This window comes from Colossoma macropomum, unplaced genomic scaffold, assembly GCF_904425465.1.
Source record: "Colossoma macropomum unplaced genomic scaffold, Colossoma_macropomum, whole genome shotgun sequence".
In the NCBI taxonomy this organism is placed as follows: domain Eukaryota; kingdom Metazoa; phylum Chordata; class Actinopteri; order Characiformes; family Serrasalmidae; genus Colossoma; species Colossoma macropomum.
The window spans coordinates 22616042-22643417 of record NW_023494800.1 but is presented as its reverse complement, the minus strand read 5'-3'; the positions used below and the strand labels follow the sequence as shown (position 1 = coordinate 22643417).

The 27376-nt window shown below is 38.9% G+C and overlaps 1 protein-coding gene across 1 annotated transcript; it reads right to left on the bottom strand.

Moving 5' to 3' along the window:
• Window positions 1–5777: 5777 nt before the first annotated feature.
• Window positions 5778–27216, bottom strand: heatr6 (HEAT repeat containing 6). Its single transcript, XM_036588640.1, has 20 exons — window positions 26116–27216; window positions 24667–24774; window positions 23027–23167; window positions 22823–22938; window positions 22431–22545; window positions 21548–21649; window positions 21144–21287; window positions 20011–20309; window positions 18823–19000; window positions 18476–18682; window positions 16842–16941; window positions 16310–16674; window positions 14486–14608; window positions 14299–14388; window positions 13380–13514; window positions 11482–11604; window positions 11164–11288; window positions 10976–11072; window positions 9581–9785; window positions 5778–7740 (listed from the first exon to the last, which is right to left on the bottom strand). Exons 1-20 carry the CDS (start codon window positions 26389–26391, stop codon window positions 7112–7114), a joined length of 3678 nt encoding a protein of 1225 aa, XP_036444533.1. The 5' UTR covers window positions 26392–27216; the 3' UTR covers window positions 5778–7111.
• Window positions 27217–27376: the final 160 nt, after the last annotated feature.

Here is a 27376-nt window from a genome sequence, read left to right as displayed (position 1 = left end):
CATAATTTTACTTTATCAGAATTTTCACTCCCTAATAATGCATTTGAAATTATACTATCAAAGAGAACACCAAGCTAGACAGAGAGCAAAATTCAAATGTAAATGGGAAACATCTCTCCTCTCTGTCTCTCCGCTTATTCTGTGGCAGAATGCTTTTGAAAGTCCATTCGATCAGACTGCATTTTCATTTTCACAGACTTCCCAACCTGTCAATCATCCCATCAGGGCAGGGCAAACAGCAGGCAGGCTTTATCCGAAAACATGGTGGCCACGTTTATAGCTATTTTTAAGTTAGCAGATGAAGTGAAGCAGGGCAATATATCCCATTGTAATGCTTAGTGAGTCTTTAAACACAACCTAATTAGTAAGTATTTTATCAAACGCTGGGTTTTCTGGTTATTATTGTCACAGAATGAGCGCAGCAGGCGAGAATATGTAATTATTGCATAAATACATTCAGAAACACATTTTAATATCAATAAAGCTGCTTAGACATCGTCTAAATCCTTAAATAAAATGTCAATCCTAGTCCTATAAATTAAGAACATGTCTTTCCAAAGAGAACGAATGTAGATTATCTTTCAGTGAACCTCTCTAATCTTCCTAAATGACCCATATCTTATATTTTTCTTGCATTTTAGTTTTTGCATTTTAGTGCACTTTACACTCCTTATAACTTTAATATGAATGGGGAAGGTTAAACTGCTGTAGGCCGAGTAAGTGGATAAAAACGGGCTGGTTTGAGTGACATCACAAAAAAGTAATTAAAAACATCTGTTTTTGCTGCTTTGTTTCCATATATGGACTGTATGGTATGTCTTGAATCTGTAACAGTGTTTACATCCTACAAGCTGTTTTAAATATTTTTTAAAAAGTGAGGAAGTGATATGGGCCCCTAAAACAACGGCTCCAGGTCCAAGTGTAATGACACTAAGCAGCAGTGTTGTACTCTAGCACTACAATGTTATGATGCCACTGTGATTTTATGACACAGTAAAGGCCTGAAGGGCAACTCAGCAATTATGATTTGCAGTGAGAGATTTAACGGTTCTTAGTGTGGGGTTGGGGGAGTTTGCAGGCCCTATAAAGCGCCAACCATAAAGAACAGAGGGACATTATGTCTAAAAGTACATGTGACGTGGAACACGGCCCAGACACGCGGCCCAGATGCTGTCTTTTAGAACATGTTGCATGAAAGATAAAATGAATGTTTCCTTTAGGGTTCATTCAGCAGGTTTTAGTTTGCATTCCACACAAATGTAGCGCGAGTTCTTCCTCTCACTGTCTCACTCATTTTCTACCCTGTGAGAAGGGTCTTAGTCATTCTGACCAAAAGCACAATCATTTGGCTAAACAGTAACTCAAGTTAATTGAGTGTTTCATAACTAATGTGCTTCAACAAATAGGTATGCACTGACAGAGTCTATACTGTTTCTGGCCATTTGCGTTGGTTCTTGGCTTGGAGTTCTAGGAAAAGCTATTAATTTGTATAGAACCTATACATTACGTGGAGGTTCTGTACATTTTAAAATGATCTTGTTTAGAAAAATAGTTTTCTTGAATCATCTATTAAAAATTGTTTAGGAAACACAAAGTGGTTGTTCTACAGCAGGAGTGTCAAACTCAACCACTAAAAGGGCCATATTAAAAAATCTCAACAAATCTGTGGGCCAGCTGTGTTTTTATTTTATATTTATTTAACATTTTGGCATGACCCCAACTGCCATCGTTTATTCAAAATATGGCAAGAATAGGCAATGAATATTTAAATAATTACAAAACATTTTTAAATAAAAAAAGTGTTTTATTTAAAACAATAGACAACACTATCTGCCAACGACTCTTAAACCTCTTTAAATGTCCCCAGTGTACAGTAGGTTTTTAAAAAAACTGTCCATTTGCTTGAACTAGACACCTGGCTTTATTTTTTTTTTTTGTGGTGTAGTTCCATAGATCGTTGTTGGGGAGGGGATGGGAGCACACTTTATGTTGCGTGCTGGAAACTATAGTGCAACTCATGGTGAAATAGGCTGAAACTAAACTAATTTTGAGGGCCGAATAGGATTATGCCACAGGCCTGACTTGGCCCGCGGGCCTTGTGTTTGACACATGGGTTCTAGCATAGAGTGTAAAAAAGTTTGGTAACACTACTTTTGTAAGACTACTGGCAACAGTATAATACGTAATCAACAATATCCTATTTTCTGAATGTTAAACGCACACACATCTGGAAATAAAAAGAGTTAAACAGCAGCTTGAAATTAAATACTTCTTTAAAGAGTACAAAATCAAAAAAAGAGGTTTCTCAAAAATACAAACGGCTACTTTTTCAAAAGCTAGCAGGCTAACAGGCTCCTTGAATAATTCTCAAAGTTAGGCTTTAAGCTGAAGTGTTTACTGAAGGATTCACTTAAAAAAGTGCTTTAAACAATGTAAAATGCTCCAAAAGTCCAGAAGTGTTAAATTCAACATGGGAAATGAAAGTACACCACTGTTAACATGACTTAGCAAATCCCATGGAGACAGAATTCCACAGCTAGCTACAATTAGCATTATAGTAGTGGTAATCTCCCCGCTGAACTAGTTTAAGATGGAATAAATTGGTTTATGCTGGTTTATGCTGATGCATCGTTGACCAGCATATCGCTGTTGTCGGGAAAAAACCTCATATCTCCAAAATGGTAACTTTACAGGAGAAGGAAAAAACCTACTTTACTTTTAGTGTAATTCAATGGAACCAGATGTTTTTGCGAGTCATTTTGGGTCATTTCTTTTGGTCCATTCTTTACACACAGTGTAAAAGACAGGCATTTTCAAATTATGTCAAAAACTGAAAAGCGAATCAAAACATATGCTGGTTTTGCTGGTGACCAGCAATGCCGGTGTATGTTGTTTTTTCAAGTGGGGAAGATACGGATATTTTGAGTGAACATTTCTACTTTAAAATCTGCCATATAATGACATATGATAAAAAATAAAAGTTCACAATTTCACTTGAAAACCCCATGCTTTATTTTATGTTGGTACAGTTGGTTATACTTGCTAGGCTAATGTTAACTATTACTAGTTAAGTATAAACTTGTATTTACTCTTGGGCACAGACGTTAATGCAGCTCAGCTTGTTCTGTAACATTTAAATAATGGAAAACTGAAAAACAAAATTAAATTGCTGTGAAGATGACGGTCAAAAAGCTGAGGATACTGTATGTTTTGATGTATTGTATATACTGCTGCAATAACTTTACAATAAGGTCTTTGATACAGTATAATCTGCCTGTACTGTAAATATTTTCCCAGAATTTAACATGGGGTACTGTATAAAACTGTAAAACACATTTTAAATATTACACTGACTTAAACATAGTACTTGATTGTAGAAATTAGGCTGTCTTTACAGTGTAGGTTTATGTTAGTTTTTATCAAAGGCCTATAAGTCATATAGCCTTATAAATGCTTACCAAAAGCTAAAGACAGAAGAGAGTGTTGTAGGTAATTTACAGATCATAAAGTGAAATTAGCAGCCTGCCATGGACCCACGCCTTGGTCTTTGTATGTTGATACCTTAATTCCTTAAGACATCATAGTCCAGTGGGAGACTATGTCCGTCCACTCAGCCGCCCCATCCGCCTACATACACCCACCCGCGAGGATGGGAGGATGGGGGTGAGTGCTCGGGGACGTGCCTGAATCAGCATTCCCTCCTTCCCCCCGTCGTTTAGAGACAAGTGGACTCTGCCCCCCTGCTGCTCGCACTGAACCTCACGCTTGCCTGAGCTGTTCTTCAGCGCTATCACACGTTTGCCCCTCGTCTTCCTCCCCCTCTTTGTTCCTCCCTCTGCTTTTCTCTGTCACATCTCAGTGAGCAGCAGCTCTCAAAGGACAGAGTTCCATCAAAGCATCTTAACAGATAATAGATAGTTGATTAAACACAGTTCAAACCTGAAACTTTCATAACACAAATGTAAAACTTAGAGATGGTGCTGATCCGATATCCACTATCGGTATCGGGCTGACACAGGCAGAAAGTGCTGGACCGGATATCGGGGAAAAACTATTAATCTGATCCCATTCTTTAACTAATCTAGCTTTAAATATCACATAATCTCTTATAACAACAACAGCAGCCACACGTAGCCTAGGAATGAGTAATGAGCACGCATAAACCTGCCAGAAAGAGTTCTTTGGAGTAATGTCGGCAAAGTTTTATACCAATTAGAACAATACATCCAAGCCAAAACAAACAAACCGTTTAGAAACTTTTAGATGGCCATCTTAAGGGAAGTGCTAAAATTACCGCTTATTTTAAAGCTTAGAAGTTTCTAAAGAAACAAAAAAAAGTTGAATCAGTATCTGTACTAGCCGACACTTGAGATTTCAGTATAATCATAAAAAAAGTTGTGCTGTCGGCAGTAAAAGTTTGAGTCAGTGTAGTTTTATCTGTTACTCTGCCAAATTTATAACAACACTATGATCCTCACACTGGACTCTCTGCATTCACATGTATTCTAGTCAACAGCACCTAAGCACTGCCAAGCAGGCAAGAAAAAGCAAGTGTCAATCATTATCTATGTATTTTACCACCTTGCCATGAACAGCATGAAACAGTAGAACATTTCAGTTGTCCAAAACTTCGGTCCTCAGGAAGGAGTTTCTCAGTGTTGGGACAGAAAAAGCTGAAGCAATTTTATGGCCTATAAACTTTTACTCATAAACTGCTGCTACATCTTTAATGCCTGGTAATAAAGACAAACATATTATTGATGCCTAGCACTTCTTGAGAAGACTATTAACCCTGGGGGAGACCTTGAATATGAACCAATTTCTAACAGTCTACAAATGTTCATAACTTTATAAATGGACCACCATAGACAATTCTATACTGGAAAACCAGGAGCACAATACACTATCAATTTAAATCAAGGTGCCATAGAGGACCTTTAACCCCTTAAAATCCAACTCATTACATACTAAGGCTTATTATTCAGTAACTACATGGACCTCAATGTAAATGCGGTTAAAAGATTTCTTTTGGTAATATTTTGCTTTACACCCTGCATGTACATCTCTGCCCTTAACATTTATGTGTTTTTAAAAATACTTTTTAAATTAAAACCTTCTCAAAACTCTCAGAAAACAATGTCTCAGTGTTTTCATAACCATATTATGTAATAACTTTCTGTGAGGGAGCTTTTAGAGGCATTAAACTCAGACGTCTGGTTCCTATCACCACCACTGTGATCAGTTCTGTTTCTATAGAATGGAGCATTTCGACTCAAAACATTCTGAATTAATTTGTTTGTGTCTTAACAATGTAATTGTGGTTTAATTACAGTTTTAAATTGGTAGACTTTATTATTATTAATATTTCCAGTGCAATATATAAATGAGTACAGTACAGTAAAATATGTCTACACGTAATTTGATACAACACTTAACTCTGTATGTGTAGTTTATGTTGTAATGTCCAAAGCATGAAAAGATCTATTGCTGTAAAACATCAAAAGGTCATTAATGGCCATTTTGCTGAAGGAAGAGGAATGTGCTGGAACATAATGTAAATAAATTTAGTTTACATACAGTTTACACACCGTCATTTCTAATCCTCATTCTTTAAATGAACTGTGATTATCCTATTGAAGAGACTGAGGGCCTCTCTCTTAGCGTCCACTCACAGCTCATTACTGCCCTCTGCAGTTATACTGTGTAACACAGTCACAGAAACCTGAGGTTGACAAAAAATGGATAAAGCAGCCAGTTTAACTTAAAACATTTTTATTGTTTCTTACTGCTTTGGTTATATAAAATGTTAGGACTTATCTGTGTTAAGTAGAGTTAGGATTCCCACCAAAGCCTAATATAAAATACTTGACTTTGAGGTAAATGGTTTACAGTGTAAACAAAACTTCCTGTTACTGAGTCAGGACTACGCAAACATCTTTGATAAGCATGATATGCACTGATATGCCCACACAAATGCTTATGTGCATGTTTACAAAGAATCTGTAGGAAATGAGTAACATCACAGGGTCTTAAGTTATGGACTAACTCTGTCATACCTGGCAGATTCGTGGTTGTGGTATTAAACTGTGTCTTATTGTATTATTGTTTCTTCACAGGAATTCAAGCTTGATGTGCTGTTATGAAAAACAGCAAAGATCCATTCAAATAAAGCTGCAAATACAAAAGATATACAACACATCGTAGTGACACTTACAGTGACAATACAGCGGATTTTTATCAACTTTCTGCATGATTTAATTAAGATGTAAACAAGGTCATTCAGAGTGGTTGGATGTGAAATGCACTGTTCTAGAGAAACTAACCAAATCAGAATTATTCACAGTGGTGGTGATAGGAACCAGACATCCAAAGTCTTTAATGCCTATAAAAGCTACATCACAGAAAGCTATTAAATTAATTGGTACAGATCCATTGGCTGATGCCTGAGACAGACATTCTTTTTTGATAAAAGTTTTTCACCTAAAACATATTTTTAAAAAATGGTGGAGAAGTAAAGCAAAACAGTCCAGAGAGAACCTTATTCAGATTTACTACAGTTTTATCATCAGCATAACTTACAAAAACTAAGATGACACAGGTAGGTTCACCAGGCGTTTTGGATAATGAAAAAAAAAGGGTTAAATTTGCACTGCATTGTGATCCCTGGTTCCTATCACCACAACTGTAAATAAATCAAGAGTTCTTCTTCTAAGTTTTTCTAGAAAGCACCATTTCATGTTCTCTCCTTTTACATCTCAGAGACTGAAGTATATAGAAACTTTGCTAAATCAACGGAATTCCACTTTAAGCTACATCACACTGCCTTACTGGCTTTGCAAACAAATTCAAGCTTGATGTGATATTAATAAACAATGTCAGAGAGGTTCATTCAAATAAAGCTGTAAGATGAACTTTCTAAACATCTTACTGACACTGATGGACATCACATTTGCCACACATTTGCAAAATCAATTGGCAACAATTGTAATTAGATTAAGTTTTGTTTTTTCTAATATTTCCACCTCTAAGTCTTCATCACTGTTATAGGTTAATGCAGGATTCATATACACTGCGGTTTCTTTTCATGCCCATAATAACATCTGTATGAGTCTCATAAAAGCTTCTGAGGAGAGCTGGTGTGTGTCACTTTAACGTCCAGGCCATCTGAAGCCTTTATTGTCTCACAACTCTTTGCAACATCCTCTAGGAACCTCTTCACAGTGTCCAGATCAGACTTACTATCTGCTCTAACCTCAGCCTCCAGCTCCTTCAGTCTACTCAGGGTCTGATCCAGCTCCTTCAGCCTGTCCCTTGGCTCCATCTGATCTCCAGCATCCTCCCCACTGACATCATCGTGTCTGGAAACCAAAGCCATGTCACTGAGGTAATGAACCAGGAAGCCCTGGAGCGCTGATTTTGATTGGCAATTCAGTGATGTCCCCACTGTTGCCAGATCATCGAGTTGGCACAAGGACAGAAGGTGAAGGAGAGCATGACAGAGTTCGGCGCGCAAACTAGCACAGTAGCGGTATTCAAGAAAATCCTCTGTTTCTTCACTGTGTTCGAGAGCTTGAGCCAAGGCACACCACACTTCAGCGAACTGCTGCGTGTCTCCGTAGTGATCGCGTGTCGTAGGAACAGAGAGAGCAGCAGCAGATTTGATCCGCACTTTGAAGTTCTTACAAGAAGTGACCACAGATGAGAGAGCCGAGTAGGCCTCTTTAGACCAGCTCGCTGTGCCTGAGAAGGTAACAGAAGAAAGGCAAGATGATTCAATGGACACACATGTAACAATATCAAGGATTGTTTTGTTTCTTCGACCAAACTGAGAGAGCCAAGATTAGTACAGTCCTCTCAAGACATGTGCAGCTGGCCATTGCATCTTTTCAAACTGCCATTCATAACAAGTTATAAAGCACCTCAGCATGCTTTGAGGAGAACCCTCAGTCACATGTCTCCATTTAACAACAAGAGAGGTCTCTTCATCTTTCCCTTGGGATGTGCATTCTGACTAATTTTGGAATTCAAGTTTCCATGAGAGGTGATGAATGGTGTCAGTTAACCGTGGGAAGTAATAAAACCTATGGGCTTTGTCCACCATCAGCAAATCATGAAGAAAACTTTGTGTCTCCAAAATGGTAACTTTACAGAAGGAAAAAAAGTTACTGTAATAAGATTCATAATGAGATTTTTTTCACAATGCAGAAGGTAAAAGGAGTTTTCAAATTAAAAAAACACAAAGTGAAGATAAAAGGTTTTTGTGTGACAGTGACGATATAAAAAAAATTCAGACAGCAGTTAAATTATGTGTTTGACAAAAGTAATAAAGAGAAATCTTGACTTTAAATCAATTGCACACCAAAAGCAATTAAATCAACTGCACAGAAAAGCAAAAGCTCTACTGAATTAACACATAACCTTGTTACAGGCCATACAATTGTATCCAAGTTAGGGCGCCCTGGTCAAATCACATGTCTTGTTGATGCTGGTTTTGTTAAAGTGAAAAAGTTAACACATCCTTTAGAAAGAACACACTTCTGCACATTTTAATGCAGAATTACTGTTTATTGCTGAATTTAACATATTGGAATATGAAACATGAAATGTGGCCTGTGCGAATGTTATGGCACATTTTATATTTTATGATATTTTATTATACATTAAATTCAGTGAATAAATAGAAGTTGTGCAATAAAATTTACAGATGAATGCTATATTTAAGTTTGCTCTCTGTGGAGGATGTGTTAACTTTTCACTTAGAAAATCAACATAACGTAATTTGACTGGGGGTCTTCAAACTTATGCAGACGACTGTACATAGTTCTTACTGCAAAATATACTGCAAAAAAGGTATCTTGGCAAGTGCAAACATCTTAAATCTAGTCGAAATATCAAATGTTACTCAATTTGCAATTGCTGTAGGGCTATTATAAGATTATTCAACTTACTTCTAGACGTTTGTAAGAAATAGTCAGTCTTTTGGCAGATAATCCAGCTTAATTCAAGACATAAAGCATAAAATGTTGTTTGTTTCAAGAAATAAGGCTTGAAACAAGCCAATTTATTTGCCAATAGGATAAGACAATTTTCCTAGATAAAATGACTTTAAATCAAATTAGATCAAATTACAATAAGAAGAATAATCTTATAATATTCTTACAACAATCTCATAATGAGAATTATTAGAAATTTTTGGTAGATTTAAGATGATTTCCCTTACCAAAATAACCTTTTTGGCAGTGTAATACACAAACTGGAGCTTAACTCAGACTGTTAGTTTATTAAAACATCCAATCAGTGTTTTATTGAATTATCGCACTATATATTTTCTCTCTGACCTCCCATAATGGAACTTCATTATTGCCTGAAATAATGCTTTAAGTATTCAAATATGAGCACCTGAAAGTGAGTATTCAGTTATCTGTGCATACTCCTACTAAGAACCTTGCAAATTTTGATCTTGAGGACATAAATGGCAATGTTACAAAGAACGTGGACTCAGTTTTGCAGTGGAAGCAGGGACTAAGTGTAACAACACTGGGAGGACTAATAGAGAACTGACACAGCTCGCAATACTCACCCAGAGGCAGGCCAGGGTTTCGGAACGCGTTACCCAAAGCGTAGCAAGCATTCCAGCGCACCTTCATGGTGGCATCTCCTCTGACTGTGTCTATGAGAGCCCTCATGGCCTGCTCTAGAGGCTGCTCGAATGCTGGCTTCCCCAGGCGCGCTGGCTGCAGGAAATGTAGAAGATTCCCAAGAGCCCGCACAGCGTTACTCTTTACCTACAACACAACAATGACAAGTATAATTAAAACACACTCCAATATATCAGCCACAGCTTACTGAACATTTAGGCTCTTAACATTCAGAAAACTGACTCCAGGAAAAAGGTATCGCAAGCATGAATTATGGAAAACATTTAGCTGGTCATACAATATCAACTGGTCAAGTGGTTCTGGGTCTGTTTATTGGTTATATGCAAATTGGAACTTGGCAGCCACTCCAGAACATGATGACCATCAACTGAAGTACATCTCAGAATTTTTGATGCAGAATGTTTATTCTAAACTAATACTGAGGAAGGGTATTTTTAATGTTTTCATTTTAATTTACATTTTTTTCTTAGTACACATACACTATTGTGCAAAAGTTAGAGACCACAATTCATTTATATAATTCCCAGTCAATACAGCCACAGGTTATTCATTTCTCAGGAAATATTTCTGAGGAGATTATATATAAGATAATCTACTTGCACAATGAATGAGGAAGTCATAAGAAAATAATTAAAAAAAACAGGAGTTTCCAAAACTAGAGTTATGAAAATATATGGAGAAAATGGAACGCCTAACAACCATGACCACTGACCACCATGGTAAACCACCATCAGATAAACAGCACTTAAAGCTTCCATCTTTGAGAGAGAGGAGATAATCAAGCTCCACTCTTGCTTCATATCTGAAAAGAATCCACCGGTGTTTCTGTCCATCCTTCCACTGTGAGAAGACAACTTAACACTAGGGGTCTGAAAAGATGTGTAGCCGTCAAGAAGCTGTTACTGACAAAGGAAAATAGACAAAAAAGTAAAAAATCTGCAAATCAAACAAAGAAGCTTCTGGTGTTCTCAGAATAACGGACTGTCCATTCCAGAACCCAGACCTCAACATCACTGAAAGTGTTTGGGATTGCTTGGACAGCGAGAAGCAGAAAATAAAAGCAACTAAACTTTAGAGGTGTGGAGAATGTTGGAGAGGTGTGCAAAAGATCGGAAGCTGTAATAAAGGCAAAGTGTGGAAACAATAAATATTGAAAAAAATACATTTAGAAGTTGAGATTTCTGTGTAGTTTTCTGTTAAATATGTTTTCAGATTTTTTCCTCATGCTGAAAATCACATTTTTCGACTGGTCTCTGACATCTGCACAATACTGCAAGGTACACACCCCTCTGTTTATCATAATACTCTACTTGTACCCTGTCCTTGTCTCCAGAAGCTTGAGTGGCGGTTCTCAGCATCTTCAGAAGAAGCATGTCAGAGACCTCCTCCTGGAATTCCAGTCCAACAGACTCCCTGATCACAAAGAGCAGAAGCAAATTTGAAAACAGTTAATTAAACAGAATTATATCACTCTCTCACACAAACACATTTCTCAATCCCCTACATGTTGACGATGAGTGTGTCAGTGAGGTTGCCTAGCGACCAGGCAGCCTTGGCACGGACGTTGGGAGAGCGATCATCCAGGACGGTGAGGATAGCATTGGCCGTGTCTGCCACAAACATCACATCCTGTGAGTCAGAGAGAGCAACAGATGAAGAAACGGATCTGATTCAGCACAGGGCAGCAGAGGCTAAGGCTCCTAGAAGAACTAAATCTCTTGCATAACTAGCCATTATGTTCACTCTTCATGTAATCTATAATAGCTGAAAAGCAGTGTGCAGAGTGTAGGATGCTTCCAGTGTTTGAAGGCACACACCATACCTCTCTGAGACAGGGAAAGAGGATGTAGACGCCCAGCGCTCTCACTGCTGCTGCCTTCACCAGAGAGTTCTCACTGTAGGTCAGTCCAAGCAATACTGTGATACAGAACACTTGAGTCTTGTCCTTCAGAAACATACAGACACGGAGTTAGACACTTACAGTGGAATCAACATTTTTCAACATTCCTGCATAATTCAGTGGTTGAGATGTAAAGTCTTTCAATATAGTTTGATGTGACAGTTCATTGTGGAGAAACTTACCAACTCTTACAGGAACCAGGGGATGCAATATAATTCCATTTTATTTACTATCCAAAACTACCAGTGAACTGACACCATGCACTGAGTTTTTATATGTAAATGTTGATACAAAAGTGGTAAATCAGGAAAAAAAATCAAGTTTTCTTTTGAGACTATTTTGCCTTACAATGCCCTGCATGTATCTCTCTGCCATCAATGTGTTATACATCTTACACCAAAACCTTCTCATAACTATCATAAAACAATGTCTCACTCATCAGGCAGTGTACATTTTGCTATTTCATGTAATAACTTTCTGTTAGGGAGCTTTTAGAAGCATTGAACTATCTGGACGTCTGGTTCCTATCACCACCACTGTGAACAACTCTGACTCAAGCATGTTTCTCTAGAACGGAGCATTTCACACCAAACCACCCTGAATGACTTTATTTATATCTTAACCATTTAATTATGCAGAAAAAATGAAAAATTGGAGGAATTCTCCTTTAAGCAGACTAAATGTGCTATGGGTCTTCCCCTCAATGCACAGGTTACATACTGCCTCACTTCACAAAAAACACACAGGAATGAACTCCCACCCTGTGTCACAATTTGGACACTATGGACTATATTCTTATATCTACTAGTTCCTTTACTGTCTAGTTCTCATAACTTTGTAGGTTAGCACTGTCTCAAATTCAACTCTAACATTTTGTCCAAAACGTAAAAGACAAACGAACACGCTGTAACTCAAGCCACTGCTTGCAGTGACCTCTGATGACTAATTCCCTTCTGTTACGTATGGCAATGAGTTTGCAACTTTCAACATTTCATTATTTGGTGGTTATAGTGCATCATCCGGGTACTAACAGTGCACTACATCCCATTTCCTGTGTTAGTCCAGAAACATACTTCATACAAGTATGCAAACTCAGGTGCTTTGAGCTACACAAGCACAGTTTCGCTTGTTGTCGTGTTCTAAAATGTGTCACGACACAATTCATTACACATAAGCGGAAATTGCATTCTGAGCATTGCACTATAGCAACAAGCCTGTCCAAGCTGTCTCCTACTGCCAGCTTGCTTGTTCTATGAAAAATTTAAACACCCCCTGCCAAATTACATGTTTTGTTGATTTTCAATGACAATAACACATCCTCTACGGGGAAGAAACAGGCATGGAATTTTTCAGCAAATTTTAAAGCACAATTTCTACTTATTTGCTAACTTTAACATATTGGGAAAAAGAAAGTGTGCTATAACTTGCACAGGACACATTTTTCCAAGGTGTTAAAAGCAGCAAATACTTATTAGTAATTAGCGGTAATTATGTGTTAAAATGTGCAGAAGTGTGTTCTCTGTAGAAGATGTGTTCACTTATTTTCACTTCGAAAAACAACAAAACATCATGTGACCAGGGTGCCCAAACCATTGCAATAAGATTGTATGACATATTATAACCCCTTCATTCCAATATGAAAACTAAAGCAGTATGATTAGTTGGATCCTGTTCAAAGATCCTCTGCTAGAGCCAATCTCAGCATTCATAGGGCAGAAGGCAGGAAACACCTTGGACATTTCACCAGCCCATCACAGGACATATCTGGACAATACACTACAAAGGTACTTGATTTGAGACAAAGGGACAGACAGACTCACAGGAAGCTGGCTGAAGGCCTGGGGTAGGATGGAGGAGAGGGTGTCGCATGCACTGGTCTGTAAGGTTGGGTGCTGATCATTCTGTAAGGCTCCTATCAGTGGACCGGTCAGGACCTCAGACCAGAACTGCACCACCTGTCCCAAATGGCAAGATGAAAACAACTCCTAATTACCATATCTATCCATTGACCATATCCCTACCCTGCACATTTTAATATCTGCCCTGCTACAACCAGACTTGATGCAAAACAATGGCCCCATTAACAAGCCCTTTCTGAGCTGAAGTGGGTACGTTATGGCAAGAAACCACAAAAATGTGCAGGGCAGGAGGTACTTCAAGACCAAAGTTTGGAACCTGCGCCACAGATTAGGCCTGTGCTGATAAGAGTCCTCTTATTTGAGTATACATACTCTTACTTATAAAGAGCACAGATAAATTACAGCTTGTAAAGAATGCAGCAGCAAGAGTTCTAACCCAAACTCGGAAGAATGAACATATAACCCTGTTTTAGCAGCACTTCATTGGCTTCCCATTTAAGACAGATTACATTTTAAAGTTCTTTTATTTGTTTTTAAGGCAATCAATGTCAGATTGATAAAATGCATGTCAGATTGATTAGCTGGATATTCTCCACAACGGTGTGTAAGATCAAACACAGTTTACACAGAACAGACTACTTTCTGTTCCTGAACAAAACACAAAAGAAGTGGTGAGGTGGCATTTAGCGTATACGCTCCCAATCTGTGGACCCCACCAAGACATATGACTAACATCCTCAGTTAGCCATTTAAAAAGCAGCTTAAAATGTATCTTTGTACTTTAGCTTTTCTCTAGTTTTATACTGAATTTTATGTCTGTGATTTCTAGTTTTATTTTATTTATAAGTACTGAATTTCATATACACTTTTAATGACCTACCTGGCACAGTGGCACAGCACTGGCACTCTCAACACTGTGGGCATCAGCTCTGTACTGCTGGATAATCCCAGTGCCCAGTTCCTCCAACAACTACAAGAACAGGCAGAACATTATAGCATTAGAGAGGGAGGAAAATGGTTAGACAGAAAACACAGATAGACAGAGACACAAGTAGAAGTAGCATCACCTTGGCTCCATGTAGCTGCACAGAGGGGTCCTGTTCACTGAGACAGCGAGCGCTGAGCTGAGCCAGCTCCAGCAAAGATGTCTGAGCCAAAGGGAAGTAGCCCTTTACCAGATGAGCCAGCACCTGAGCAACACACGTATATGCAGGACCGGTCAGGCAGCAAACAAAATCCCATTCTCCTTCTTGTACAGCTACTTTAAAAGAATAGTTTGGCCAAAAATCTAATTTACATATTCTTCCCCAAATGTAATCAGCCAGGACATGAAGGTTGTTTCTTTAGTTAGGCACTGGAGCTACAACCATTAGCATCATACAAACTCTATACCTAAATCGCCACACATTTGCAAACGAATTGAGTTGTTAAGTGATCTCAAAGAGACATGGTAACAATAATTCTATTCTACACAGAAAGATAATACAACACTGGAAAGTTTAAATATTATGTTACTTAAAAGCACAATGACAAATTATAGAACAGGAAGTAAAAGATAACCTCTATAGGCATTTGCTAACCTGAACAAATGCAGTTTTAAAACATCTATTAAGCTTGAATTCCTAATATTTTCAGGCACACTATTGATAGTAGCTGTGTCAAGTGTTCCTAGGGATTTGTGGTAAGTCTGCCTCAGCTGAGTGAAGTGGTCTGGACGGGCTATAATGCCTCATGAGATTGCCAAGATATGAAGTAGCTAGGCCATTAAAGGCTTTAAATGTCATAAGCAAGATCTTACTTTTAATGCAGAACCAGATAGGAAGACAATATAAACTGAGTAAGACCAGGTAATATGCTCTGATTTTCTTTTCCTGTTAAAAACAGAGACTGCTGCTCTCTGAACTAGATCTCATTCCAAGACACAACAGGGCAACCAGTAAGTAATATATTACATATTGTTGCATGCAGTACTATTCTAGATGGTATGAAACCATGAACTAATTTCTCAGCATCTTGTAGGATTAGCATGTGTCATATTTTGAATGCTCCTTCAGCAATAATGCAGTTTTAGAGATGTTACTTATATATGGCTTAACAATTTTAACAATGACCATCTCATACAATTTGGATCATGTTAATTGGAGTTTTCTAAGCCACCACTGCGCGTTAGCTACCAGTGTTAGTTATATTGTGCAACCTGCTTCAGCTGTTCATGTAACTTTGTGAAGAAGAGCAGTGCAGCGTGATCATGGGAAGCAATGTAAACTCAAACAATCTGCTGAAGCTTCTAATCGTGTAAATATGAAAATAATGGCTAAAAGATCCCCATGCTGAAGAACAGAGAGAGACCCGGCCTCACCTACACAGGGCAGACTCGATTTTCATTCAAAAACAGCTCTGGAAGCTTTCCATCTTATTTCGTAAAGATTTTATTCCTCCTGTTTTTGAACAGCATCTACAGCTTATACTGACTAGTTTCTGGGTTTTCAAACAGCATAAGCCATTCATAATTTTAATCAGCTGGCTGTGTCTTGATCAAAGTGAGTGTGTCTTGCTCACGACTTTTTCTTTCTAAATAAAGCACTAAAATGGACTGTTTTGTCTTGTACAGTTGGTACAGATGTCTATGGATTTTAAAAAGGTAATGTAGAAGCAAGGAGTATTAAGATTACATTTTTCAGGAAATAATAAGTAAAGTCATCATATGAAAGTCTAAGAGAACTAAATAGTAACTTGTAATGGATTTTTATGTTAGCTACATTAGCCTCATTGTTGCAGTACAAAACTACAAAAACGAAATTCAAACATGAAACATGTTTTGGATTATTTCAGATTTGGAATAAAGGAAAAAAAAATGTTCACCAAACTATTACTTTAATCAGAGCTCTTACCTGCAGGGCCTCTAGGCGGACAGGAGAAGGCTCCAGTGCACCACCGGTGGACCCGGCTGCATCGCTATCAGAGTACGGCTCTTCGCGAGGCTGGGTAACCAGAGCCACACACAGCTGCAGCAGCCAGCACGATGCCTCGAGAACAACCTCCACACTTGCCCCCAGCGAGGGCAGATTTGTGTCTCTCTCCCTGCGGCCAGGCTGCCTCCAGTTGAGGGATGGCTCCTGCGGCGTGGCTCCTCCAGAAACACCAGGTCCCGTACTCGGCCCAGGCTGCTGCAGGAGGAGCTGCACCTCAGGGAGGGGAGCCTGTGCGGAGACCAGCGCCCCAAACAGAGTGAGGCTGGACACGCGCACATTCACATCTGAAGAGAGGAACGGGTAGGGAGAAAGGAAGAGGGAGCAAGAGCGAGCGAGACAGAGCGATAGGGAGTGAGGGAAAGAGAGAATGAGAGACTGTAATATCCAAGGTATTGCTAGCTTGCATAAGTTGTTGTAGCAGATATTTCTTGGATAGTTGAGGCTGGCTCACCTCTGTGCCTGACGTATGGACGGATCTGTTTCCATAGAGGGCTGAGCAAACCTGGCCTAAGACGGTTGTAGGGCACATTGGACACCAAATGGGCAAGGCACTGAAACAGAGCACAGAGTTAATTATCTGAAGAAATAATGCTGGCTCATCCTTAACTTTAAAGGGCAAAAAAACAGCATTTCCTTGCCAGTTCATATATACATTACTTGTCACTGTATATATATTCAGTAATTGTATATATTCAGTATATATTCAGAAATGTAAAGTCTAGTCTGTTTTGACACATTTACTTTCCTCAAAAGTCATATGACTCTACAGGCTGTAACGATTTGTGCTCAATTCAGAGTCACATCACATCTGCCCCCCACTCGAGCAAACACACCCACTCAGCCAGACTGCATGCTTTCACTGTCACCTCTGCCATTTCACATATACAGACATCTCTGACGGACAAGACTGTAAAACAGTCACATATCACATATTGCAAACACCAAACTTCTGTGTTGGTGACTGATTCAGCAGGCTGTTTTTCACTAATGTCATCAGGCTTTCTGTTGGCAAATTTCACCATATTTTGTCCTCACTACAGTTTGGCATATAGCTAAGCTATCAGGCTCTAGTAGTATTCAGAGACAGGCTTCACACAGAGCTGAACAATCTAGACATATTATCTAATTGTGATTTTGCTGACCAATATTGCAACTGGGATTTAAAGTGAAAGGTCGAGGCCATGTTTCTGCCAAGAAGACGAGCATATCCTTTTTTTCTGGCTTGAACTTTGAACACAGCGACCGAAACTGGCCAGACTGCCAGTTAACGCTGGTTGCGTTGTCACGTACACAGCACATGGGTGTTTGGGTTCTCCTGACTGGTCTAACTGATCTACATTTAGTTCACAAGCTCAGTTTTATAAGATTAAATTATCTATAATATAATTTATTAAGACAGCATTGCTGATAACGTGAGCAAATCGCAATTTTAATATAAAAATAATTAATATTTCTGCCCTAGCAACAAGTTTATATCTTTACTTAAAGAGTTAACATCCCAACTACCACATCCAAAGAAAATGTTCCTTAAAAGTATGTTTCGAGCTTCAAATATCTGCCAGAAATCTAGAGAGCTGCTATAAAATTAATTTAAACATTTCACCACCACTGGCGTGATGCTAAGATGAACAGGCACATCTCTATTACCAAGCTACTCGAAATTAGCTTTATCTTAGCAGGGCAAACGTAAAAAAAAGCTACTTTCAAAGCAAATAATTGTTGTATTATGACAGGCTTGGCTGGCATGATTTTGTGACAGTGTATGTCGTCTTTGTATTAAACTATATTAAACTGGATAAAAGGAGTAAAATACGTCTACTTTAAAGAGTTTGATCTACTGTGTAAAGTTTTGCATGTATTGTTCACTTCGTAGTGGATACAGGTTATGTATTAAGACTAAGCTGCAAAAACAGCCTGTTTTGAATTCAGAATGGTTGTGACATCACAACCATTAATACATCTACATATGACTTCACATTCAGCCTACAGCGATTTAGACCACTCATCACGCTGAAGTGCTAAGGAGTGTTGTTACTGCACACAGAGAGAATTATGCACGCAGGCACTGTGTGTTGGTGTCATTACCTTTATGACCTGTGTTAGGGTCTGGGAGGAGGACTCAGCAAGCAGTGCTAGCAGAAGGCAGCGGTGGAGCTCTCTCAGGCTGGCTGCCAGAGTAGCAGAGAATGGAGTGAAGGCTTGCCGGGGGGCACTAGTGTCCTCAGCTGCAGAGAGGAACTGACGAGAACCTTCCAGAAGGGCGGAGAGCACCTGAAGTGACCCTGCACGCACCTGCAAGACGATCAGGTCACAAAGGAAAAAAAAATATATATATATATATGAGCTACGTTCTCACAGCATTATTTAGCAGTTGATATTTTTGTTCTGTTTTTGAATCTGTGGGGGCAGAGTTGGCCAGTCTCCTGTGGTACCTTAGGGGAGGGGTCTTTAAGAGCGATGGTGAGGAGGGTAAGTGAAGGAGGGCTTCCAATGCCAGGAGCGTCAGGGATGAAGGACGACCAATAGCCATACAGAACTCTTTTCTCCACACTCTTCACCACAGCCAGGAAACACTGCAGAGCACTCTGCCGCACACGAGCCTGGTACAGCCTGCGCAAGAGAGGACAGCCACGTTACATAGTTACAAGGAAACCACAGTCTGTTTAAATGGTTGCACAGTAGGGCTGCAACAATTAGCCAACAATGTCAGCTGGTCATTGACGACAATGATAATGGGAAAAAAAGTCAACGCATTGTTTACTTAAAAACAAAAGCACTCAATACTGACTTATAATGCTTATAAGATGCATGTTATCATTCCAAAAGACTGCAGTCCACTAAGGGACATGTTGTCTTCTTTGCTTCACTTCACCATAAAAGAAGAAATCTGTTGCAGCACAGACTGAACTCTGAGCAACAATGTCACTGTGACCAGGAAGTGGAAGGAAACTGCAGAATGCATAATGGTTTGTTAGTCAATTAATCAATAGATACAATCATTAGTTGCTGCCCTACTGAATCACTAAATCACTAAATAGATTACTAAAGCAATAGTGCAACTAAAATATTACTATGACAAACAGCAAATGAAAGTTAGAAGCCACTTCTTAGTATGCCTTCATTTGCAGAATGCCAATTTGTCCTTCTTTCATTCTAATTTCATTCACTATTAAAAGTGTAAGCATGATTGGAAAAACTATTCCTTTGAAGTAACTGTTCCCCGATCTTTGTCCACTTCCTGCACATTTTAGTGTTTTCTCTGCTCTAAGCTAGGAGGGGCCTGTTAATTAGCTGATTAGTTAAATCAGACTTACAATTGTGTTATAGACATAGCAGATTAAATCAGAAACTTTATGGTAAATCACTTTAATTACAGTGCCTCCCCAGATAAAACTAATCCAGATTGTATAGTGTTTCTCACGTTCAGTCCCGGGACGATCTGCCCTGCAAGTATTCCCTGCCCAACCTCATCGGCTCATGATGAAGTTCTTCATAAACTAAAATAAGTGTTTTAGAGGAGGAAATATATGGGACTAGGGTTATGAGACAGGGATACGTTATGGGCAAGATTTGAGAACTACAGCTGTAAGAGCAGGGAAACTGGTTGGATTTAATCAAACCTGAGTTTTGACTGCATTCCTCCTTCAGGGTCAGAGAACTCTGAGTCAGAGCTGCCTTTCTTCCAGCAGGGGTAGAGCTGAGGGCCCGCTCCGGGCTGCAAAGGCAGAGCGAAGGGGGTAGAGGTTTGAGGCCACCCAATCCGGCCCTCTCCTCGTCCTGCTCCTCCACCTCCTCCACTCCTGACGGGCCCTGTGCTTGGCTCCTCATCATCTCCCTCCTCTGGTCCACCATCTGTTTTCCCCTCTGCTCTGGCCTTCTTCCCTTTCCCCCGCGACTTTCGCTTCTTATTCTGCTGGGACTGGGGGGGCGCAAGGATGGGATGATTACTCCTGTGAGTAATAACTCTCTGTTTGTTCCCGTCATAGCAATTCTACCAGCATAAACTTTAACCCCTTAAATTCTGTGAATATTATTATGGTATTAAATACATTAACATTCACTAACTCACCAGCAAGCCAAGACTTCCATTCCTCCTTATTGTTATAAACAAACAATAACTCAATAACAATAATAATCAACATTATCAATATCACTTTGCATTGTTTGTTTCATGCAGTTACTGAATTATATTTTTCAACATGTGGAAATTTAAGGGATAGTCTTAAAGGTTGCTTAGTAATTACTATAAATTTGTCAGTAAATACTATTAAACTAATACGCAGGTATGCAGTTGAGAAAAAGGACGAAAAACCTAGAAGAGCCAACAAGATATAGAGAATGGGGTTAAAGTAAAGCATGAGCAGACATTAATTCATGCAGCACCATCTGTGTGGCGTATCTGCAGTCTCTGCTTTAAAATAATGGTTCACTGAAATCAAATTTACACAATTTTCCCCCTTATCCCAAATGTAGTCGATCAGCCACCATGTTGTCCAAAATTAGTTTGTTTAGATTTGCACTGGAGCTACAAGTCTAATAGAACATAAGTCTGTCACTTTCTTTCTCTTTATTTTCTGACAGACTTCAGTTACATTTGAGCTACATTATCCTTGTAGCTTCAGTGCAAAACTAAAGAAGTCCAACTTCAGAAACCAGCATGTCTAAACTGATTAACTATGTTTGATGTAAGAGGAAACTATATACATTTGATTTGTGAATTTGTAAATGTTGGCCGAAACATCCCTAAGCGTACCGCTGGTGTTTTTCTCTGTGTTGGCGTGTCCTGTGCAGGCTCAGCTTTGGCTGCAGGAACTGTCTCATACTGGGGAAGAGGTGCTGGGTACAGAACCTGAGGCATCTCCACATTTATCCCTGGCAACCCATGGAACATGTATTTCTACCAGGCAGAGACAGAAAAAAACACTTTAACTATGTAGTTGGTCTTCCTCTATGTCAAATCAAGTACTTACAGGAAAACAAACAACTTCTAGTGAACTAGCAGGCAAATATTAAAAAGCAGTTGAAAGGGAGATACAAGGAAAGAGGGAGTATAAGCCCACCAACAAGTTCCCTATAGATACAGCAAAGATGACTTGCCTTCTCTTTAACTTTAACTTAACCTCTATGAAAGATGCAGTTGTTGATGTACTGTGTTACCTTGAGTAGAGCCAATAGAGAGCCCAGGTCCTGATCAGGAGAAGCCTTCCATTTAGCCCCATTCAGGAAATACTGCATGCCCTTCAGAGAGCTTTGCAATAACTAAGAAAGAAAAAATATTTTATAAATATTTTTGAAGCCAGCTTCTTTTTCAAAGACAGCTTTTTCTTCTTTTGACTATTCTGTTCCTCCTTAAATTGAGCAGCATTTACATTCAGAAACCTGTACAGGCCCCTGAACTTAACTGCTTCACCATTTAATGTGGAACCTGAGCTTTGGCGACTTTCTCAAGACATCTGTCCCGGACATACGACACCACAATGCTATCTAATGCAGCTGAAGAAGTGAGGCAGCTCCATAGGTGGCATGACAGGAAGCACTCTGGTGTTGGCCAATGCTTACCCCAAAATACCAGCCATTCCTTTTAGTCCACCGCCTCAAAAACAAAGTATACTACTTCAGATGCAACAGACTAGACAGCAGGAGATGACTGAGGGTCTGCTGCGTTTTTAGTTGCATTTTAAATTGTATGTCACGTTATTTGCTCATATATGTGGCATATCAGTATAATGGTAATGAAGAAACTCATACCTGAGAAAACAATTTCAACCCATGAACCAGTACCATTCAATACTAATATCTCCCTAGGTAAAACTATTCTATATTGTATTGAGATTTAGAGTAACATAATCATAATTTAGAGTAATGGAAATATTCTGACTGGGGGGTGTTCAAACTTTTGTATACATCACAGTGCGGAAGGAAAATGCATTACAATTTACGATTGACACTGACATTGATATTTATAGAAGACTGATAAGAACAAAAATGGATCGAACCAAGTCTCAACAAAATTGATTGAATTGGTAAGGAAAGTACTGACCGTACAGAAGACCATGTCTTCTACATTAGATGGCTTTGGAGACTGTAGAGTCTTCAGGAAGATTCTATAACATGCTCCTCTGTATGATTCCTCCAAATAAGGATGTCCAGGAACACTAACACAAACAGGCACATGCACACAGACAATTACATATCATAAACATCACAATTATGTTATAATCATCAATTCTGTAAAGTAGAATTTCTTTCTTCTTTGACTACTGGGACCACAAAACAACATTTGTATTCTTTTGAAAACCAGATACATACTAGGCTGTAAGAGGGTTTAATACGTCAGTCTTACTCCTGACATGTTCCTGTAAGACAATTAAAGCCTAGACTATATTCTTGAACCATGGTGTTTTCTGAATTTATAACCTTGAGATGACTAACCCAAGACAAAGGTTGGCCATGCAGTGTACAGCAGAGCGCCGCAGTTCTATATCACTCTGACTGGGGTCACCATAGTTCAGAAGCACACCATTCTGGCCGAGCAGTTCTGGAAGGTGCTAGAGGAATATGAATTTTAAAGATAAGCATCTAAAACAAAATACAGTATCAGACTATAAACAGAGCACTTGTGTGAATAACTCTTACCCGCTGGCACCTGGGCCCATTGCCATATACCAGCGATGAGAGGGCCAGCAGTATCTCCGAGTGCGTCCATGAGCTGCAAACCCGCAGAGCCCGCGTACAGTACGATACGAGTGTATCAAGCGTCTGCTCGTCTACAATCACCTGAGAAGAAGGAACAGCACAGTGTTCTCAACTCAAGTTTCTGTATTTTTCTACAGACCTTTTTACAACAGACTAAATATGGAACACTATGAAAATTTCATATGATGACATACAAAAGTTTTCAATGTTAATGCAGTATTGTTAAAATAATGTACACTGAAATTATTTCAGCATAAGTATTGTACTGGATTTTAAACAGGGACGCACAATGATATCGGAATTATATTAGTATCGACTGATAATTGTTAAAAATATATTTATCAGCATTGGACTGATGCTTAGATTTGACCAATAATTCAAAGTGTGATCTGATGATGTATTTATGCTCCAGAACAGAAGAATGTTTAGGTAACACTGGGCTTCGATTCTAACATTTCTGCATTTTATTAATTTTACTGCATTTCTCTGTAATGCCAATCCACGTCATTCCATAACAATTTTCTAAATATTTATGTATCAGTATGAGAATAGTTGTAATATACTGGCATTAGCCTAGAATTGTTGAACAGTTTGGGCTCATCCTTATTTTTTATTAAAGGGGACCTATTACGCTCATTTTCAATGTTAATAATTTTATTTTTGGGGTCTACTAGAACAGATATACATGCTTTAGTGTTCCAAAAAACATACATTTTTTCTCATTCTGTACATCTCTATTCCCCTTTAAACCTTCTGTATTTCTTTAAAACATCAACAATCAACTATAATACCAATAAACATGAAATTATTCCCAGGACTACTGTTTACTGTTTAGATTTAAACTATGTAAATATGCGTTGCCTTGGTGCGTGCTTTGCAGGGAGTTATATTTACTCCCACTGTGGCTTATTAAAGGGCCCAAACCATGGAAAAACAAATTGTCTTTTTTATTTTAATAAAAGACATTTATTTTCATACAGTCCATATTATTATAACCGTCCTGTGTTGTGTGACTGCTACTGGCTCCTAAATTTCCTTCGCGATCAATAAAGTATCTATCTACCTATCTACCTATCTATCTATCTATATACAGAAACTAAGCTGCAAAAACAACCCATTTTGAATTCATTGTTTTGGTGAGGTCATACAATTCAGCCAACGTGAGTTCAACCCTGCACATTCACACTAATGTTATAAGCTGAGTCTGGACTGCTTTTTGAATGAGACACAATACAGGGCAGTGTGTTCATATCACAGTTATCATTCCATCCCTACCACAGACATTGCCATAAAGCAGCTTTACAGAAAATCAGGTCCAGACCTCTATGCCTCAGATGCAAGCAAAACTGCTTAAGTGCATTGGGAAAAATCAACGAGCAGAACTGACTCAAAAAAGAAAGCCATCATACTCTGAGTAGAACTTTATAAGGAAGATTAAACAGATGCACCTGGATCACATGTCAGAAAAATCTACAGGGGAAGCCAGTGAGCAGTGATGATGCAGTATGAAAGCAACTTACAGTCAGTGTAACTGATATTCAGGGTAACTAGCATTCAGTAATTTAATATCCATTACATACCTGCAGCTGGTTAAGCAGCTGGTGAATCAGCTGGCACAGTTTGATGACAAGGTGCTCTTGGCTGTGTGGAACCAGTCGGCTGGCGTGCACAAGCAGCATACACACATCCTAAAAGACAAAAAGGATGGCAAATCTTGTTCAGTCAGTTGACTGAAATGGCTCCCTATTGGAAATGCATGATTTCGATGCAGACACCCTTGTTTCATGACCATCATAGAGCACCAGCAAGGAGTAAGAGACATTTGAGACCCAGTCTTAGTCTCAAAACTTCAGATTGCCAATAAATGCTAAATGTTGTGTGCTGCCAACTGAAAGCTGACGACTGTTAAAGACAAGACAAAGCTTGAAGCTGCGTCCACTTACTGCCAAACAAAATAAAGCAGTTTAAAGACACTGACATTTATACAAACATGCTGCAGAAACCTTCAACATCCAGATATGGCTTCATTTGTGTGGGTGATAGTAGCAGCTACACTATATGCCCAAATGTTTGTAGACACCTGCTCATCCAGCATATCTTCTGAAATCAAAGGTTTTAATAGGGTGTTTGTCCCTCTGCAGTAACAGCCTCTACTCTTCTGGGAAGGCTTTACACTAGATGTTGGAACACTGCTGTGAGGATTTGATGGCATTCAGCCACAAGAGCATTAGTGGTCAGGTACTGATGTTGAATGATTAGGGGAGCAATATGATGACACTAGTGTTATAGTGATAATATCACAATATGTTTTTCTGAGCACACTGTGGGTATTGTCAGTACTTACACAACAACTGCATGTTTTGTTAAAAAAGAGAGCATAATAAGTCCTGTTTAATTGGATTTAGTGCAGTGCTGTATGTGATACGTTTAATAAAAATCATTGTACTCAAAAAAACAGAAAGAAAATTGTGCCATGCTGCCCATCCCTACTTCACCTCACTCTAACACAATTTCCTCAGCCCAGTACTCGGGGTGGACAATCAGCAAAAATATAGCATGACGATACTTCAAGACAATTTTTCGACACGTGATATTTATCCTGATATTTTATTTTTCTCAGGTTTGATTAGTTTAAACAAAAGAAAGAAAACGAATGGCTTAGGAAAAAAACAAAGTGACAAACATTTGTCATCATGATAACAACACATATTGTCATTTTGTTTACTATTACTTAATACCCTTTGAGGCCTGGCACTTAACATGGTGACTTTAGACTTGTGCTGCCGTTCCCATTCTACTGCCAATGTTTTTCAAAGGAGATTATACAGGCTGTCTGAACACAATGGGTGTGCTTTAAATTAGCTGAATTCACTAGTTGATGACGAGGGATGAATGGATACTTTTGTACAAATATGAATTGAAAAAGCTGTAGTAACTTACATGAAGTTACCTGTGCTGGTATGTGGTGGTTCAGCTGGCTGCTGTAGTTCTGAGAGAGGTTGTTAAAAAGCTGTGGTGAGTGAAGTTACCTGTGCTGGTATGTGGTGGTTGTTGAGCTGGCTGCTGTAGTTGTGAGAGAGCAGCTCGTCCAGCAGCAGGTTCAGCTCTGTTTTCACTGCCGCTCCTCCAGACCCGCTCAGTCCTCTCAGTTTAGCGCTGCAGCGGCGGAACGGCTCATCTCCGCCCTGCAGAGAAGCGAGCTCAGCCCCCGAACCGAACCGCTGAGTGTCAGAGTGAAGCGGAGGCCGATCTCCACCAGAAACCGAACACCAGCCCGAGTCCAGTGAACTGACTCTACCGGCCATCTTAGAGAAGGTCAAAATAGCGGCTTTGCTATGGCAACCACCATCCACATCCGATGGCAAGCGGAAAATGGACGTATTCAGTTTAAAAGTCTTAGTTAGTGTGTGTGATGTGGCTTTATGTCCTAACACATTTTAACATTCAAACATTCAAGCTAAGGTAAGAATATTCTGATGCTTAAAATGTAGTTTTCTTAAGATTTTCTAAACAAAAGAATTGGACAGCAAAAATGCCTTTAGTTGCATATATATAGGCATTGTAAGGGCTTTGAGAAGATCTGTGAAACAATTCCCTCAGCTTTCCTCAGTCTCATCCAAAGATATCTTCAGAATTCCTTATTTAAGCCCAAGTTTAATTGCCCACTGTGAAAGACTCTTATGTTGACTTGTTTGATGCAATGTAGTAACAGACTGATTGGTAAAGAGTTTAGATGTCTTCTTTTTTGATGACTTTCACTCTCAGTTGTTGCCAGTTACACAATACAAAATGATGTTTAACATCTTTCTGGTTAGTGAGCTTTTTTATAGATATTTAAATTAGAGACAGAGCCTTGTGCTTTTTGTATTTCTGCTGTAGAGACAGCTGTACACTTGTGTTTGAAAATGTTGTTATACCAGTCGATTATGGAGAGATGTACAGAGTTGGGTGATAAGCGTTTCTCCTTTTGAAAGTCTTGATAATATTTTTTGTAAGCATAATTTGGAGCCGCACATATTTGTTTTAATAAATGTCATTATTCCTTTGGGTAAATATCATATTCATATTTCTAAATGGAAAAAATGTAGGCCCTCTTTTAACTCCTTCAAAGTTTAACATTTATAAAGAAACCCTTGTGACCTTTCTTTGTAGTTGTATTGGCAGTTCTTTCATCCGTTTTTTTGTAATGTATGTTTTATTGCACTTTTTTTGCACTGTAATTTTTGTTGACTGCATTAAAGCAAAAGTACTCAGAGAAACAGATGAACTACTGTCTCTAATTGTACAACT

Bases quoted from the DNA above. Each gene is read 5' to 3' on its own strand.
- heatr6 (XM_036588640.1), bottom strand. From the start codon at position 26,391: ATGGCCGGTAGAGTCAGTTCACTGGACTCGGGCTGGTGTTCGGTTTCT. The intron at 11,605-13,379 runs GTGAGTCTGTCT...ATGTTTCTGAAG, and splicing joins AGGCCTTCAGCCAGCTTCCT to GACAAGACTCAAGTGTTCTG. The intron at 7,741-9,580 runs GTGAGTATTGCG...TTACCTTCTCAG, and splicing joins AAACCCTGGCCTGCCTCTGG to GCACAGCGAGCTGGTCTAAA.